The sequence below is a fragment of the Pithys albifrons genome, chromosome 16 (assembly GCF_047495875.1).
Source record: "Pithys albifrons albifrons isolate INPA30051 chromosome 16, PitAlb_v1, whole genome shotgun sequence".
NCBI lineage: Eukaryota > Metazoa > Chordata > Aves > Passeriformes > Thamnophilidae > Pithys > Pithys albifrons.
In genome coordinates this window covers 12,138,341-12,156,193 of record NC_092473.1, presented here as the reverse complement: position 1 = coordinate 12,156,193, position 17,853 = coordinate 12,138,341, and the positions used below count along the sequence as shown (strand labels likewise).

The window sequence follows — 17,853 nt, the reverse complement described above, 5'->3', positions numbered from 1 at the left end:
GTCCTGGTGCCAGATTTATAATCTTGTAGACAACACCAAGCTTGCTGTGCTGCCTTGTGGGAAGAGAGGCAAATAAGATCCTTAGTCACTGCTACATCCTATGGAGAGAAGCACAAATAGCATCACTCTTGTATCGAGGTCCTGGTTTGCCTGTTAACCCTCAGTGTGTGGGTCATACTCAGGGTCCTGTTTCTCTCTTCTCGTCTATTTTAGTGTGCACCCTTTCCAAGTTTGCTTGGTTTTCATACACTTAAATATTTATGTATTGAAATGGCTACTTGAATTATGTTGAGCCTTGTAGTCAAACACAACCTCCCAGTTCACCTTTCCATGCTGGCTCCGTGCAATTCAGTTCTATTTATCGCTGCCGTTCCAAATCAGCCCTTTTGCTGAGGAAGGCCTTTCAAAGGATGTTGCATCAGCCCATTGTTAAATAAACCTTTAGACATTTATAATGGATTCAGCATTTCCTGCTTTTTACAGTTCCAAGAATGCTGAATGACGTGCAGACACACTTCATCAGGGTAAGATTGCTGTATCAGCCCCTCACCAAAATGCACTCATTATTCAAATAATAACTGTATGTCTCCAGCATGTGTTCTGTGAAATGTGTGTACATGATGTGGGCGAATAAACCAGCCCCTTTTTTTTCCATCATGCAAATCCTACTTTAGCAGTGAGTTGAAATACTTTAGATTTTGAGTCTTTTATTGTCCAAAATGAGGCACCTGAACAGACATTTGATCATTATTTTGAGCAGTGTTGAAATTTTCCAAACTTCCTAAATGTGTTTTTCAAGGGGGGCTGATTTGACCTGTGATGTGCCTCATTCTGAAGGTGGAATGTGGCCAGCAATGGGCATTGTGATGCCCTGGAAAGGTTTGTTTCCATCAGTGCTGAAGCCACTGGAGTTGGGTGTGAGGAACAGCAGGTCCTTGGCACTGCAGAGGCTCAGGGTACTTGGCTTGGAGGGGTCAAATACGGGTCAGAAATGACAAATGCCAAAAATATACCAAGGAAATCAGCTCTCTGAAGTAAAAGTTTTGTTTCATCTAGCTGTCAGGAGATGAATTTATAATTTTATGTTTCTCCTGTCATCTCATATATCTTTAAATTGCTACAGAAGAGAGAACCAGCAAGGAGGAACATATTTCTTACCCTGCTGTGGGTGTTTGCTATGTCATTAACACTTGGAGGAGAACCACCTTCTTGGAATCCTGTCCAGGCAGGTTTAAAAGTAATGCTGAAAAAGAACGATATTCCATGTAATTAAACACTAGTGGAAAATCCATCCATGTTTCTCCTTCCTCTATTTCTTGTTTGGTAAATAAGGATGGCAGTACCTATTTTGGAAAAAGTATTTGTGTTTCATCTTTTGGGGTACCTGGATATTTGTGGAAATGGACATTCAAAAATTAGTCTGTATACTGTGTCCTGATCACTTCCAACTGACAGCAATAAAGTTGGACTTGAATTCATACTTATGAATTGAAAGAGAGTAGAAAAAGTTCAGGATAAATGGGATCATTTTGGGCTTGAGAGTAAGAGGCCCCAGTATATTCTGAGAAGAGAACAAGACATCCTGAAAACATTGAGTACCTGTTTATGTGTTTTATTCACAAGTCAAGGGCTCTGATATTTCTCATTATTCTGCCTTATCTAGTATCATGAAACCCTTGGATAACTTTTTTAAAAATGAAAATAATAGCTGTGTTTCTTTTCAGGTTGCTAATGTGTCTCGTACAGTGAGGGTATTGCTGGGGGGGTCTGATCCTGGGTGATATTATCTCTGAAGCTCCTGTAGATGTTGTAGGTCCTCCGGTCCCTCTTTGCAGCTTTCAGTACAAGAGTTGCAATGCTGTATTTTGGAACAATGTCCCCTCTCTGCTCTCAGTGCTAGTTAAAAGATCAAGACCAACATAAAAGAGAGCTGAAGGATCCAAGGCTGACCTGGGTCATTTGGTATGGAATGGGGGAATAAAGCAATGAGCTGTAATTTGAGCAGCCCTTTTCCCCTCTCTACTGGGTAATGGCTTCTACTAGTTTAATGTATTCAAAGTAATAAAAGTTTAACTCAGCCAGTTACATGAAATTATTGATAAAAATTGGAAGAGTTGAGACAGGAATAATGAGTTGGTTCAAAAAGCAGAAAATGTCTGCTGAAAGTGGTATCCGGTGAACAAGGGAGACCAGGACTGGAAATTAATTGAGGAAATTGGGAATTAAGCAGAGAAAACAGCAAGAGGGGTTTGGCTCTTCCTCTCCTTTTCCCTTCTTGAGGCTGTTCTTTGGCACAAATACTGAGAGGACAAGTGGAATGATCAAACTGCTGTTGTGGTTTCATGCTCATCACCCAGTCCTGGAGGGAAAGATCTTGGGAACCTCCTCACCTCTTAGGCTGTATCAACAGTACCCTTATTTTTCACTTGGTTTTGCCATTCTCTTTGTTCTTGTTTTGTGAAGACCATTTTGCCTGGAGTGTGTTGTCTTCAGAAAAGCAGAATTGGATCCCAACAATAAACCAGTCCATCTCAAGTCACTGTTTTTGTCCTGGAAAAGACACAAACAACCTTTTTATTATCTTCTGTGAGATTTGCAGTGAGGGATGTTTTCCTAACAATTGGTAGGAATGAAATGCTAACAATTAAAAAACCCATATCTTTTGAATGAAATATTTATTACCTTGATTGTTTTACTTTCTTTTTTCCTAAGTGGTGAGGCCTTAGTGAGATTTGAATGACACCAAGTTGTGTGTTTTGTGGCACAAAGTAGTTTTAATGCTAATTCTGGGCAGCAGGTCCATGTCAACACCTCACTGCTCAAACCAGTTTCATCTGCAGTGAGATCACTGCGCCCTCCTTCCCTCTCTCACCTCAGGCACAGCAGGTTTTCAGCCCAGGTAGTTTTGGCGCTTGAAAACTGTGAGGCTGCAGAAATGACATGAAATGCCCTTACAGTCCATGTGCCCTTCCTTGCTCGTTCTCCTTCAGCAGCTTATTCTTAGCAGCTCAGCAGAATCCCAGCCTGCCTTGCTGAGTGTACCTGGCACGATTTGTCACCGATGCACCGACGCTCTCCAGGGCAGTGCTCACTGGAGCTTGTGTGCACTCACTCTGCCATCTCCTTTTCCCATTACACACTCCATTTTCCCCCTCTCTGTGCAGCCAGCACAGGAAACCCCAGACCCCAATAGATTCCTTGCCCATCCCTCTGTGCCTCCTCCCCCAGGCTGTGATTTATCTGCCCCTGTGGGGAGCAGGTGGCAGCAGGACTCGAGGCTTAGCCAGTGATAAATCATGGACTCACCAGCCCTTCCATCTTCAAATGCTGTCCTCACACATCCCAGAAAGCAGCCCAAAACTCCTGACAGCAAACACATCCAGGCTTCAGCAGACATGGGAAACGGGAGGCATAATGAGTGTTTTCCTGCTAGAAGTAGGTTAGAATTGAAGCCTGTTCTTCATCCCAGTACCTTTTATTCACATTCCTGGAATTATCTGGTGTGCTTGCTTTATCCCCAGCCATCTGTGATGGGCTGAGCTGGGAGAGATAAGCTCAGTAATCAGAAAATTGAGGGAAGCATTTCTGGCTGTGATAATCTTATCAGGCAACTAATATACATTAATATTTGTACAGCCTGATGATGCAGGTGGGCCTTTGCTTATTTTTTATTCCTGGATGTTTTTTGACAGGCAGAGGGAGAATGCAGGGATTTGAGGTTCCAGGGGGAAATTTGGTTAAAACATCTTTTTGATCCTCTCTCTCTTTTGCTCTGTTCATGTGGTGTCAGAAAGGGGAGGGAGAATAATCCAACCATCCATTTTCTGCCTTTCCTGCTAACAGTTTTGCCATGCTCTGCCTGTCTCTTCTGGTAAGCACAGAAGGGTGAAGAGGCATCATGTCAGAATTTCAGTTCTGGCTGAGCACTATGACTGCCTGTGTCAAGATGCTCCTTTTCCTTGTAAAACTGGGAAGTTTCTGCAAGAAGCTTGCACAAGTTTGCTGCTGTGAATTTGCTCTGCAAGTCTAATCCATGGTGTTGCAGGGAATGGTGAATTAATGGACTGTTTCCCTGATTGTGAGCACTGAACTCTCTGTGGTCATAAGTTTTGCATCTATAATTAAGTCTGAATTGCTTATTTTCCTCCTGAGTGAAAAATATAGTTTCTGTCAATAGATTTATTAAGGGAATTAGCCACCAGGTGGTAGAAGACAGATGACAAAAGGAAATCCAGAATCTCAAGGATGAGCATGAAGAGGGTCTATACTGGGAGAAGGTGCTGGAACAGAAGTTTGAGTTTTCTCTGGGTAGTTTGTCTTTGCTTACACTTCATAATAAATCACTTTCTGAGGGGTTTAGAAACAAGTAACATATGGAGTTTATCAATTTTTGCATTCTCTTGATTGCTGAATTAGGGATCCAGGTTGCTACAAGTCAGGGAGCCTGGGAATGGTAGTGTCTGGTGAGAAGTTCTTTTGTCTGTAGAGTTTTTGAAGTACTTTCTTGTGAGTTCCTTCCCAAACAAAGCCAGAGGCAGAAAGTATTCTTAATTGTTTGTTTGTTCAGCCAGAGCTACCTGAGCAGCTCCAGCTAAAAGTGTATATTGGAAAGGGCTGGAAATATTCCCCAGTCTTTTGAATTCAATGTATATGTCCCAGAGTTGTCCTGGAAAAGACAGTCCAATTCTACTGTTCATTTCTTCTGGGGAGGAATTGAAGCTAAATGAGGTTGAACTGTCAATACTGAATCTCAGGTCCCAGCGTGCTCCTAATGCCACACAGAGTTTTCTGCATCACTCTATCCGTGGGGAATGGTAGGGGAAATATCTGTAAGGAGAAGCAGAAACTTTGCTAGTCAACTTTCTGTGCCTCATCTCCCTTGGAGAAGATGGTGGGGAAGTCAAAAGGGATTTCAAAGCTTTGCAGAGTTAACTGTGGTTTTGACATTCACCATGTGAGAAGTTGTGCTTCGCATCCTAATCCTGAAAAAAGTCTGATCTGTGCAGAACCTCGTGATTTTATCCTTCTTCCTTTGCTGTTCATGTGTGCCCCTTATAGTGCTTGAGGAACTGATATCTTTTCTCTTCTGCAGCTGGAGATGGAGATGACAGTCCTGAAGTCTCAGCAGTGCACGGCTGAGCAGAGCACCGTCATCACCAAAGAGGAGGTGGACACCCTCAGGTAGGCAAAACAAGGGGAAGGCTGAGCAGATTCTACTGTTTTCACTGGAACTAATGAGAAGGGCAATGCCCAGGGTGGTTTCACTGCCCACTCTGGTTGTTGTCATCTCGTGGTAGAGCACCAGCTACAGGACCTCATGGTGCTGCAATGCATGAAGTGTGTATTTACAGAGTGCCTGTGTCCACAGGCTGCCTTGAGGTAGCTTTGATCAGAACATATTTTCTGTGTATGCCTGAACTAGGATGTTCTTTTCCCAAGCATGCTTTTTACTTTCTCACCAGGTTTATGGACATGAGAAATCCATGAAGCATTAACAGCTGAATTTAGATACTTTATAAGCTTTGCTATCTTTTGGGTGGCTTCAGGCTCTTTTCTTTTAATGTTTGGGGTCTCCTGCTGTCAGTTAATTCATAAGACTGGCTTCTGCATCACTATTCCCCCTGTGGAAACAGCATTGCTGTTTTTCTTATTTTGACCAGATCTCGACTGTAAATACAGGATCTGTTGGCATGTGTGTGAAGAGGTTCAGAATCCAGCTTTTGTACTACTGATGCATGTGTAGCACTGGAGATAAAAGAGGGATGTTTCCCCTTGTGCATTGCTGTAGATGGCAGAGAGGTACCTGTTGTGATTCAGTGAAAGAGAAGTCACAAAACAGCATTTCAGGAGAGGATACATGAGCATTTACAAAAGCTACAGTGAAGCTAGACAGCCTTTCCGTGTATTTATTAAAGTGTTTATGGCTTCCATTGCAAAGCAGGTGACACAATAAAATACCAAGAACAGGAAAGTTCATCTGTTTCTGAATGTTTAATAAAGTTCCTTTTATTTAAGCCGAGCAAATCAGATCTTGACAGGCTGAGTTTTTTACTCTCAGCTGATATAAGACTTTGGCTGGAGTTTTCCTTCTTAATTCTTTTATATTTTCTGCTCCATCACAATAAAGTGTGACTGCCTCCATAGGATTGAAAGCAAGATTTTGCAGCAGAATCCTGCAGAAAGCAGAAATTACTGGCCTGTGTGTTATGACTTTGCTTTGTGCTTTGCCTCTGGAGCTTGTTTTATGGCTTCGAAAGCCCAGCTCCATAGCAGGAGGGAGGTGTTTGAAAATAACACATGTTCAGCTAAGCTATTCCAATATGTTTTAGGACTGCACACCTAATCTTAGGAACTCACTCCTATAGTTCCCTCAAGGTGCTGTAATAGTTCTGGAGGCTCAAGGCATCCATCTCTTTTTTTATTCTATCATATGTTTGAGTTCTGGTAAAGGACAGTACACTATGGCTTCCCTTTTTCAGGGAGATAAACCTGTCTCCATCAACTTTTGCCTATTGTGGAGCTTTGTTAGCTCATTCAGGTTTGCACACTGGACCCTCTGAAACCTGAGGTTTACGCTGCTGTAGGAGTGTTCAGCACCTCCTTGGTAACATTAAACCCATCTCTCCTGATTAATAACATACTTGTGTATCAGCAAAGCCAGCAGACTGTTCGCTGCCTTCTGGGAGCTGCAGGTTTGCAGAGTATTTCTACAGTTCCTCCTCAGTCTCTTCCCCCTGGCTGGTATTGCTACAGCACCTTTTCATTCAGGAGACATTCAGTCTGTTGGTTTTCACCTCCAAGACTCATTATTTGGTGTTTATCTTCCCTGAACAGCATTTGCTATCTATTAGCTGAGCAGCTTCAGGGACAGTGTGTGTAGGGAGAAACAGCTGGATTGCCACATAGTCCAGGATCAGTCCATATTGTGGCAGGCTCCTGGCAGTGGGGATGGAGGTGTCTGGCTTCAACTGAAGTCTGTTTCCTAGGCAGGCACAAGTGGAGTTTGCAGGTATCCCCTTGTTATGGGGTTGTGGTGTTTGCTGCTGCTCTATGGCAGCCTTTAACTCCCCTAGATAATGTTTTCCTCTCTTCTGTTGCAAAGAATTTCTTTGACCACTAATCTCATCTCTCTCCTCTTTTCATGAAATTGTGTTAAACCTTTCACACAAAGTGTGTCACAAACAGAGGCCAATTCCCAGTGCAGTGTTTGATGATGCAAAGCTGTTCCCCAGTGATGGGCTGTGCTCTGAAGGCTGTTTCAACCAAAAGCTTCTGCAGTTGTTTCATGTAGATATTTTATCTTTTCTTCTCTCTCCTGTTTCAGTACTGCCTGCTCCCGAGGCTGTGGATGCACAGCAGCCACAGTCCCACCTTCTAATTCCAGACTGTTTTTCCTTGTCATCTTTTACCGAACCACTTTTTGTTGTTATGGCTGATTGAAATACTTGTCCCAGGCCTCGATGCTGGTCATTTAGCTACAGAGCTGTTCCAAAAACTATGGATTTGTTTGACTTTGATCACCCTCTTCACTGCTCAGCTCTGACAGTAAATGACTTGGTGCAAGGCATTGTCTTTCTGCTGGAGCTCTCTTTGCTGGAACACTCTAAGTCAGTCCCTGCTCCTTTTTCCTTACTGTTGGCTACTATTACTGCTTCAAATGTCTTCTCAGACTCTCAGCACTCCACAACATTGCAAAGTCGACTCCATGAAGATTTTTTATGATGTCTCTAAGACTTAAGCAGTCAAAGGATACGGTTGGATCTCATTGCGCATTTTCTGTGCATTGGACAAGAAACTGGGCCAAGTTCTTTCTTCGCAGAAGAGGCTCCTCCTCAAAGGAATACAAAATCAATCACTATATTCTCCCAGTCCTTTGGGATTCAGGAATAATGTTCTGTGATCCACATCAGAACACTCCTTGTGGTTTGGCTGTATGCATCTTCTCTGTACTGCAGCAGTAACTGGGTAGCTGTGATTAAAGACCAGAAGGGGTTTGGAGGAGAGCAGAGATGGGAACGGGAAGGGCTTAGGTCTGCTGTGCTCATCCTTCTCCTGTGTCCTATGAGCCTCAACAGGGCCAGTTTACTCAATTTTGGGTAGCTGCAATGGAGGAGTGAGCAACACAAGCCTCGCTGTTTCTCCTTCCTTCTACAGCCCACCACCCGAAACTAATTTTGGGAGAAAACAGGGGGAAGAATGCAAACTTCCAAACTGGAAAGGGGGGAAAGAAATGCCACAGCTCATGAGGGAGTTATTTCCATTTCTGTAGTTTATTGTGGTCTTTGAAATCCCATAGCCTGCAGTACAATGAGCCCAGACTCCCCCATTAGCTGCTCTCATGAGAAATGTGCAACACAGAGGAAAAGCAGCGAGGGCAGGACTGGACTGGGAGCCTCCAGGCACTGCCATACAGACCCCGTGGTTAGGAGATAACTTCTGAAAACAAAAGCAGGAGAGACATAAAGGAGAAAAAAAATCCATATTAATCCTTTGAATCTGTATTCACCCCCTGTGAGTGAATGAGAGCTTTTAAAAATATATCTTTTGTCTCATTTTTCTTTAGTATGGAAAGTAAATTTTCAGCCAGAAACTTGAAAGACTTTATCAGTTTTTCCTCCTTCTCTTGAGAACAAAGTGCTCTTTCGTCAGACCTTTTATAACTTTAAATGTGAAACTCTCTCCCAGCATCATCGTTTCTGAGGAGACAATAAAAGCCAGTGCTAATGCTGTCATTTCTCACACTTTTTGCTGCTCCCTCTGAAATCATATTTGTTTATATTCTGCAGATCCTATGAAAAGAAACAGTGGTCAACCCGTTGAGTTCCTGCACTGTGGGAGCATTGAGACATTAGCACCTTTTAGAGGGAAGGTGATAACTCTGCAGAAACCAGTATTTCATAATCTGTAAATAAAGGAATATATTTAAAAAAGAGCTTCACCAAAGACTTAAGTGGCAACAGCTGAAGGACCCTTTCAGCTGGAACAAATCTGAACTTTTTCCTTCTGCTGTCAAACTACAACCCCAGTAAATCCTAAATGTTTTCTGTGGATTTAGTGACTGGGTAGAGTTACAGTAATTCAAAAGAAATTCGTGTCCTTGCCAATGCCCATTAGTCACACTTGCTGGAATTCTGTCTGCTCTGCTCCTAACACCATCTCAATGCCATCTGGATCCCTTAATAGTGTCTTCCCAACACATACATTTTCTGCTCCATTCAATAGTTTCCTGTTCAGCAAGAGCTTTTGCACATGGCCATGTCCTCCTTGCAGATGGGGCCTCTGTGAGACATGTCCTCGCTGGTGACTGCCTGTGGAGCAGCCTGGATATCACATAACACAGCTGAGAGCCTTAAAAAGGAATAAAACAAACATAAAAGGGTGACTGGGGGGAGTTTTCATCAGTTAATTCCACTGAAAAACTCTGGACTGAGGGAGACTTTTGGAGTGCCTGGATGCTGTTGGATATCCAACAGATTTCCCCTTTTTTCCTTTCTAAAATAGGAGCAGTCTTGCCTCACGATCTAATGCTTTTTATACAGACTGAACACACACGGTGGGGTGTCTCTGATTCTCACAAGTGTCATTTCAGGAGACCTGAAGCTGTAGGTTGGGTTTTTTTTTCCTTCTTGTTCTCTCTTCTGATTTGAGATAATGAAACACACAGTGGAGGCAATATAAAGCTCAGCTTTTAAAAGTGGGAAAATCCACAAGTTTGAGCAAATGCCAATGAATCTGTATTCTTGCACTAAATTTAATCTTCTGAAAGGTTGTGGAGGTGTCTTGAAATTACATCATGACTGTGGAGCCTCAACTCTGGGTCAAGCTGTCTGCATCTGATGCAGGAAAATCTTTTGAGAAATGTGAAGAGATTTTTGCCAGAGTTTAAATATTTAATGTTTTCAAAACCCTTTATGGAGAAGTTTGTGAATTCTCCAGAGATTCATTCCAATATTTTTTCACCTTGTGTCACAAAACTTGAGAATGGTGTCAGTTTTTCAGAATAACTGAATCGATCTTGGGTTGTTCTTCCTACCTGAGGGTAACTCCCATATGTAACAAGTTGAGTCATGCAAATTGAGGCTAAAATAGCATCACCTCTCTTGTGCAGGTGTTCCTGGACAGAGAAGACACAAAGTACATGCTCTAAGGCTGCCCTTGTGGGTGCTGGTGCATCCAAAAGCAGGAGACAATCAGCCCTATACCTCAGCTTACATAAATGAAAAAATTCCAAGTGCCAAGCCAGTAAATATTTTTTCAATATTTGACTTCCATATCTTAATCACCAGCTGCAAATACTTTGCTGTGTTTATATATAGATAGGATTTCCCTTGCTTCTCTCTCTTTGCCATTGGGAAGTGTTCCCCAAGGGACTGGAAAGCAAAGCACAAACTGTTTGCTAATGGTGTTTTAAGGCTTTCCCACTGGAGATCCAGGACACTTAACAGTGTTAAAAATAGGTTAGAGGGAGGGGTAAGTGGTGAAAGCTCTAGTCAGTCCTAAAAACCTCATGGTACAAATAGGTTACAGAAATGTTCTTGGTCCTCAGTGCAGAGGAAGCAGCAAGTTTTGGCTCTGAAGCAGAGCTTTGGTGGGTCACCTTCTTTGGAGTGTAGTGGGAAGCCTTACATTGTGTCTGGAAAAGAGGGATACCCCAGTGGCTGGCACACTGGGAAGGGGCAGGCATCTGGGGGATGAGCCCAAGGTCATGCTCTTGGGGAAAGAGGCTCCTGTGGCTGCTGCTGGTCTTGAAGGGGGAGGTAGTTGGACTCAACTTGGTTCAGTCAAGTTGGGATTGTTCAGCTTGGAGAATAGAAGGCTCTGGGGTGACCTTATTGTGTTCTTTCAGTACCTAAAGGGGCTACAGAAGAACTGGAGAGAGTCTTTTGACCATGGCATGCACTGATAGCATAAGGGGACTGTCTTCAAACTGGCAAAGGGCAGGGTTAGGTGGAATATTGGGAGGAAAGTCTTACTGTGAGGGTGGTGGTATCCTGGCACAGGGTGCCCAGAGGTGCTGTGGCTGCTCCATCCCTGGAAGTGTCCAAGGCTAGGCTGGATGGGGCTTGGAGCAGCCTGGAAGACTGGGAGGTGTCTCTGCCCATGGGGTTGGAATGAGATGATCTTTAAGGTCCCTTCTAACCCAAATGATTTCAGGATTCTTTGATTGCTGCTGCCCCAGGCTTTGAATCACCCCTCGCTCTTCAGTGAGGCACAAAGGGCAAGAACAAACTACTGAATCTTAAAATTGCAGGTGAAATAGCACAAAAATGTAACGCCTTGAACTTACCCCTGGTACAGCTTGCTTGTGTCTCAGATCTGAGAGGTGCTTTCTGGTGACTGCTGTGAGTGATTTTTAGAGGGCGACTGAGAGGTCTGAGCTTAATCCTGCACACAGAAGCAAGTTCTGCAGGCAGGTAATGGCAACATCACAGCTTATTTGTGAGGCTGGATGGGGAGAAATTTGTTCCAAATTAAAATTCAGCATGTCAAGTACAGAGAAAATACTGCTGTGAGTCCTGAGTCTGGCTCTGACCTTTCAGGAGCTGTTGGGCTGTTGTTCCTCAGAGAAAAGCATTGCTTTTCTCATGGCTGCTCTGAATGCATTTAGAAATGCGCTGTTAAAAGCATTAATTCCACTTTGAATTTCCATTTTTCTCGACCTTTTCAGTCTCCTGCTTTAGCATCCTCTATCCCTGCTAGCTTTGTGTCTCTTCTGGAAGTTATTGATGGTATTTTTTAATGGTCTGGACAATGCTAAAACTGCTCCTCGACATTTTAGAATCTTCCATGAGAGGAGAAAGGTGATACTTTATAATATTTGAAAATTGCCAGCAGGGGTCAGGCTTACAAATAATTTAAGCAATCCAAGCTGCATATTTATAAAGGAGACATTTCTGTGCTGAACATGGTGTACCAGCTCCTGTGGAAAAGTTTGTAACTTTTTCCCAGTGAATAGGAGAGACAACTTTGTCCTTGTACCTGAAATTGCTGTTGCATATTTTTGGGATATTGGCAGATGGGTGCATTCTTTATTGTCATGGTGCAAGGATTTTCAGCTTAATTTAGATTATTTAAAAGTGAGTATTATCAAGCAAGAGAAGTAATTTTTAAAGAATATTCAAAAAAAAAAGAATCCTGAGAAAATGGAACGCAAAGATGAATGTTGTTGTGCATTAGTATAGTTAACCCCAAGAAGTTAACATGTGAAAGGTGAGGGTCTTGAAGCAGCATCAAGGTCTTGTACTCTCTACTTAAACGTGAGCAAAAATGTTATATCCAGTGTTTTATATGTATATATCTACTGCCTAACAAGTTTGATAGAGTTCTCTGAAGGATTCACCAGCCATTTGTCTAAGGTTGATGTGGTTGATTTAATGTATTTGACCTTTCCAAAAGCTTTGAGCCAAAGGTCACAAAGAAACTTTGCTTTGATCGAATAATAAAGAAGGTTATTTGTTGAATTAATGAGAATATAAAACTCCCAGAGGTCTGACTGTCCCAGTGTGCTGTCTGTGGGGATGGCAGTGGTGGATGCCCATGTGAATAGGGCAGAGCTGCTGGGGGACCTTGCCAGGAGTCTCTGCTGGCTTCTAGTGCCTTGTCTCTAGGATTTCCTGAGCCAGAGATGTTTTATTATCTTCCTCCTTTGTGAGGCTTCATGCATTTTTTCTTCCATTAACTTGCTTATGTAATTCAAATTTAAAAGATAGAAAACCAAAGAATAAGTGTTTTCACAATGCCGGGGGAGTTTTCCACTAGATCCAAGAATAGTTTTCATTGGGAACTTGTCCAACACAAAGATGAGTTTGTGAGTAGTGAGGTGGCAGAGTTTGAGTTAATATGAAATTATTCAGCTTATCAGAGTGTTCAGAGTTTCAGAGGAATCTTACGATGCTGCTCGAGATGGGAAATGAAGTTGCACATCAGTAATTGCCAGCCCCATGCATGTAACAAAAACCACATTTGGGTTCATTCTCACAACACTGAGCTTGAAATGAGCTGTTGGCACTCAAGAAAGAGATCTCACATTATTGTGAACCATTTTCTAAAAAAAATCAGATAGGTGGTCCATAGTTAAAAATACAAACAGAATACTGAGAGTTACTGGAATAGAAGTTGAGAATGAACAGAAATCCTCATTGCACCACTGAATACATCTGAGTGCTGTTTGTAGATCCAGCTTTTCTCATAGCAAAAAGTCTATATAAAACTTGAAGGAAGAAAGAGTCACAGTAAGGATGAGTAGAAATATGGAAAATGTAGGAAAAGACTAGACTGAGATTCTCTGGGAAATAATGTGGTGTGGAGAGGGGAGTGTGGTACAATAATTCTCAGCTTTTCATAGCAGAACTAACAGGCACTCAGTGAAATAATCGCATGTGAAGTATAAAACAAACTGAACTAATTTTTCATACAGCACATAATTAAATTGTGGAACTTACTGCCAAGGAGTGTTGTGAAGGCCAAAAGTGTAAATCAGATCAAAAAGAGATTTGATGCCTCATGGAGGTTTTAGCTGTTGGCATTTATTAAACATGATGGTCTAGACTCAGTCTGTGGTTCAGAAGGTATCCAAGCTGAATTTGCTTTATGTTCAAGTTGTATGTTTTGAATAAACTTTTACAAATTATATTTTCATTTATAAACATGTCACTTTTAATTGTATGTTTTAGCTGCCTCAGTAGTGTAACTTTGCAGTACTGAACACAGGAACAATCTGATATAATCTGTTGCTGCTTGTGATTTCATGCTTACTTGATTGTTTATGGTGGGACCATGCAGGGACACACAAAGTCTGTTAATTTTCCCTTCTCCTTCAGGCTGAAAATTGAGGAGCTGGAAGCTGAACGCAGCAAGCTGGCAGAGGAGAACAGATCTCTGGAAATGAAACTGGAGAAGTTCACTGGGCAGGTAGGAATGTGGAGGAGCTGGAGAGCCTGACATGGTCCATGTGCTGTGTCTGTTCTCACAGAGGTGCCCCCAGCATGGAACTTTCTGGGCAAGGCACCTTTGGGGCTACACTTGTATCCATGACCACATTATCTGAATGGTTTGGTGTCAGATGAATCACACAACTGCAGTTTTCTTTGCAATGCCTTTCCCTAGAAGCTGCTCTTTTCTTCTTGAAGCCATAAAAGTTGTTTCATGTTGAATATCTCCACTACCAGAAGTTGTCTCTGCCCAAAATGATTCATGCCAAAGTGGGGGTGTGGACAGGGTTAATTGCATGGACCTGATACGAAATTTTGAAGTTCATTTATCTTGAAATCTCCACTCTGCTGCTGTCAGAGGTGGAGGCAGAGACCACCAGTGTGTGGCCTCATTAGGTGGGAGTTTTCCAAGCCAGGAACTATAAGTGCTGGGGAGAGGATGAGCTGGCAGCATCTTCAGATCACAGGCACAGAGAGCAGAGGGTATGGAGTCAGAAGGACTGAAGGTGTGTTCCTTTTGCTGTGCTGCTCTGTGTGTACTCCTGTTCCTGGAGCAGTGCTGGCCTCTATGGCAGAAGGTGTTCAGCTTTTCACTCTGGGAAGTCTGTGAAGTCTCACCTTCCTTGAAGGAGGGTGACAGTACCTGCAGCAGGTAAGTGCTCTGACTGTCACCCTGGGAACAGCTTTCCTGTGCAGAGGAGGGGCGTGGGCATTGCTTCAAACGTTCGTAGTCTTTCCTGTTTGAAAGGTGCTGGAGCAAACAAGAACCTGAACCCGTTTGTTTAATCAAAGCCTATCCTGCTATAAACAGTGTTATCTCTTCCTTCTACTCTCTCTGATACGCTCAGCAGTTTTATTCTCTTAATTTTCCTTTCTTTACCTCTTTTTTCCCCATTTTCATGTAAATTTCTTCATCATAGAAAACTTGCAGGTTTAAATTTACCCATATTTCAGACAGATCACTGATTTTCTCTTGACATCTGTTAGAGGTGAATCAAGCCTTTTTTTCTTTTTTTTTTTTTGTTACCAATTCCTGGAGACAGGGGAAGTGACAGCTTTGATAAAGCAGGGAGGTAAGAGCTGCTGAGCATCTCTGCTGAGCCATGTTTAGTGTGAAACCTGTCACCCAGCTCTCATTTAATTGGGTTGCAGTCATCAGAAGGAGATGAAAGCTTTGGGCTGCTGTTTGGATGTGTAGGTCTCCAACAAACACAGCAGCAGCTTTGGTTTCAGAGCAGATTACAACTTAGGTCATATTTAATTTGCCTACCTTGTCTTTCGATGGTTACTGGCTTTCCAAGAAAGCCTGACCAGAGCAATTCCCTATTTTCTTTGTGATGTCTCAAGACATCACAAAAATCTGCTTCAATTTTCTCATACTGCTCTTGAGATGTCAAGTCTTGAGTAGCAAGTCTAGGAGAGAGAGATCTGCAGTCCCTCAAAAGGCAACTTAGTGAGCTGAATTCAGGGAGTCGGGCTCTCACATCTCCTTTGCCAAGGCTGACAACGTGGCTTTAACTCTTTATTTAACAGGAGGTATCTCCCCCTTCCTTAACTTCTCCCTTGACTTGTGTCTTGGAGCACTGTATGCCAAAAGCAGGTTCTTCAAAAGAGAAAGAGAGAAAAGCAGAAATAAAGGAATAAATTAGCTGAATGCTAAAGTGTCAGTCATCAGTGTGTCCACCTGAATGTCTAAGATGTCCTCAGAGGGGAGAACATCAGGCTCCCCAATTTTTATTTACCTTGAGAATCAAATATCTTGACAGACCAAGCTTAGAATGACTCTTCTCATAAACACATTGAAGGGAGGTTTGTTACAGTGGGAACCCACGAAGTTAAGGATAAGCTTAGAAATTCACCTCTTCTATCAGTGCTGAACAAATATGCTGTGAGAATGTTATTATATACTCAGATAAGGTCACTGAAATGTTCTGCTTTGACATGTTATTTATTCCCATCTCTGGAAGAAATAATTGGGAAATGATGGGTTAAAATAAGGTCTGTACCATGAAGGGAAAAGAAAGCAAGACAAACTACATACAGAGATCACAAGGGAATTTTACTGAACAGAAAGATGACAGAATTTACAAACATGGGTGAAAAGCAAAGCTTCAAATCAAATAAAGGGGCAGGAGAAGGGGGTGACACTAAACAAGGCAGGATGAGGATAATTTCTGGCAAATCTTTATCTGCAGTTCCTTTTATTTAAAATAAAACTTCTGACTCTGGAATTGTATCTACTAAATGAAAGACACATAGAAGGGACATATGAAAGTTGTGAATTTGGAAGAGGCAGGTTGTAGAATTAAGGCTCTGACTGCTTTCCACTGGATTGAAGTCTGCTGAGTTCATAAAGCTCTGTGTGGTGCTTGAAGTCTATGGAGAGATAGATACTATTTGGTAATTAAAAACTTCAGCTTGACTGTATTGTTGTATGGAAAGGAGTAAAGTTTCAAAAATGCTTGCCTCCTTTTCAGAGAATCAATTAGGTTGGAAAAAACCTCTAAGGCCATCAAGTCGAAGCTTTGATTGAACCCATCTTGTCAACCAGACCATGGCACTTGGCGCCATGTCCAGTGTTTTCTTAAACACCTCCAGGGATGGTGACTCCACCCTGAGCAGCCTGTTTCAATGTTTAATCACTCTTTCTAAGAAGAGTATCTGAGCATTGGCACATGAACTTTGCTGATTTCTGCTCACTTTGTGAGCAGGGGACCCTGATGGACTGTCCAGAGGGAAAGCGAGCACTTGGAAAGGTGCTTTTGTGTGTGACTCACACTCCTTGAGCTCAGAATTAGCAGGGGAACTGACATAGTGAGAGCTCTGCCCAGCAGTGTATATAACATCTGACATCTCTTTGTATTCTGTGCTTGTGTGGGGACAGCTTGAGTTATGCCTGAAGGTGCTTTCCACCTCCACACACCCAAACCCTGTTCCTCTTGACACCTGGCTGCAGACTGCATTGATTTTCCTTCACTGGTATAAAGACTTTAGCATGGATATTACTCACTGGTCAGGTCTTTACTGCTAATAAAACCCTCAGATTACAAAAACACAAGAGATGTTGAGCTGTAGAGAAATGACACCCCATTGAATGTGCCTTTCTGGTGCCCAGGACATTATCTTAAGGAGAACACTTGAACTGTGGCTCAGGAAAGGGCTTCAAATAATATGAAAAGAGTGGGCTTAAACAGACAGTTTTATCTCCTTCCCCTGCCCTTCTGTTTTGCTATTAAGCAAAAAAGGCTTCCAGGAAAGCTGGGCTGTCACTGCTTGGCCCAGGGTGGGCAGAGCGAGATTTCAGAGAAAGGTTTGGTTTGTTTAGTTATCTGCAAAGATCTCGACCTTCTTCCAGAGCTGCTGGTGGAAAAGTGCAGATCCATGCCAGGAACAAAAGAGACTGATCAAATCAGTGCTTTTTGGATAAAGTGGGAGGAAAGACTTGTGAGGAGTGTTCAATTAGCATTTCTTACTGCTCGGAGCCTCGTGTTTACAGGCAACCAAGCGGATGTGAAGTGTTCCTTATGCAAATACCACTCTCCTGCTTTTCCTGCTCTCCTCTACTCTTCTGGCTGAAGAAGAGATTCTTCAAGGTTGGCTGCTTTAAGGAAGATTGATTAAAATCAGCTGCAGTTTGACTTAATTAGATCCATATGCTTGGAGAGGGAGCAGGACTAGTTAAAGTCCTCGTAATTAGTTCACAGCTGGTTGGTGAGAAAAATGAAACTCCAGTTTAGAGTTCAGATAAGTGGATCTATGTGGATAAAGGGCAAGGAGAGGGATTGGGGTTTTTACACTGAGATGTGTTTGGACTGGAAAATCACCTCTAGTCCCATAGCCAAGCTAAAAGCCTAATCCCTTCGAGCGTGTGCATGTGTATTTATGAGCCTAAATGGAAGGAGTCTGTATTTTCTTTCTTGTT

General features: G+C 42.5%; 1 protein-coding gene across 4 annotated transcripts in view; it reads left to right on the top strand.

Annotated features, from left to right (window-relative positions):
• MAD1L1 (mitotic arrest deficient 1 like 1) overlaps window positions 1-17,853 on the top strand; it is a 356,012-nt gene that overhangs the window by 179,068 nt on the left and 159,091 nt on the right. For all 4 annotated transcript variants that reach the window (XM_071570868.1, XM_071570869.1, XM_071570870.1 and 1 more), the window contains 2 exons: window positions 5,093-5,181; window positions 13,821-13,911. In XM_071570868.1, coding sequence (XP_071426969.1) covers window positions 5,093-5,181; window positions 13,821-13,911 — 180 coding nt within the window. The remainder of the gene's footprint in view (window positions 1-5,092; window positions 5,182-13,820; window positions 13,912-17,853) is intronic.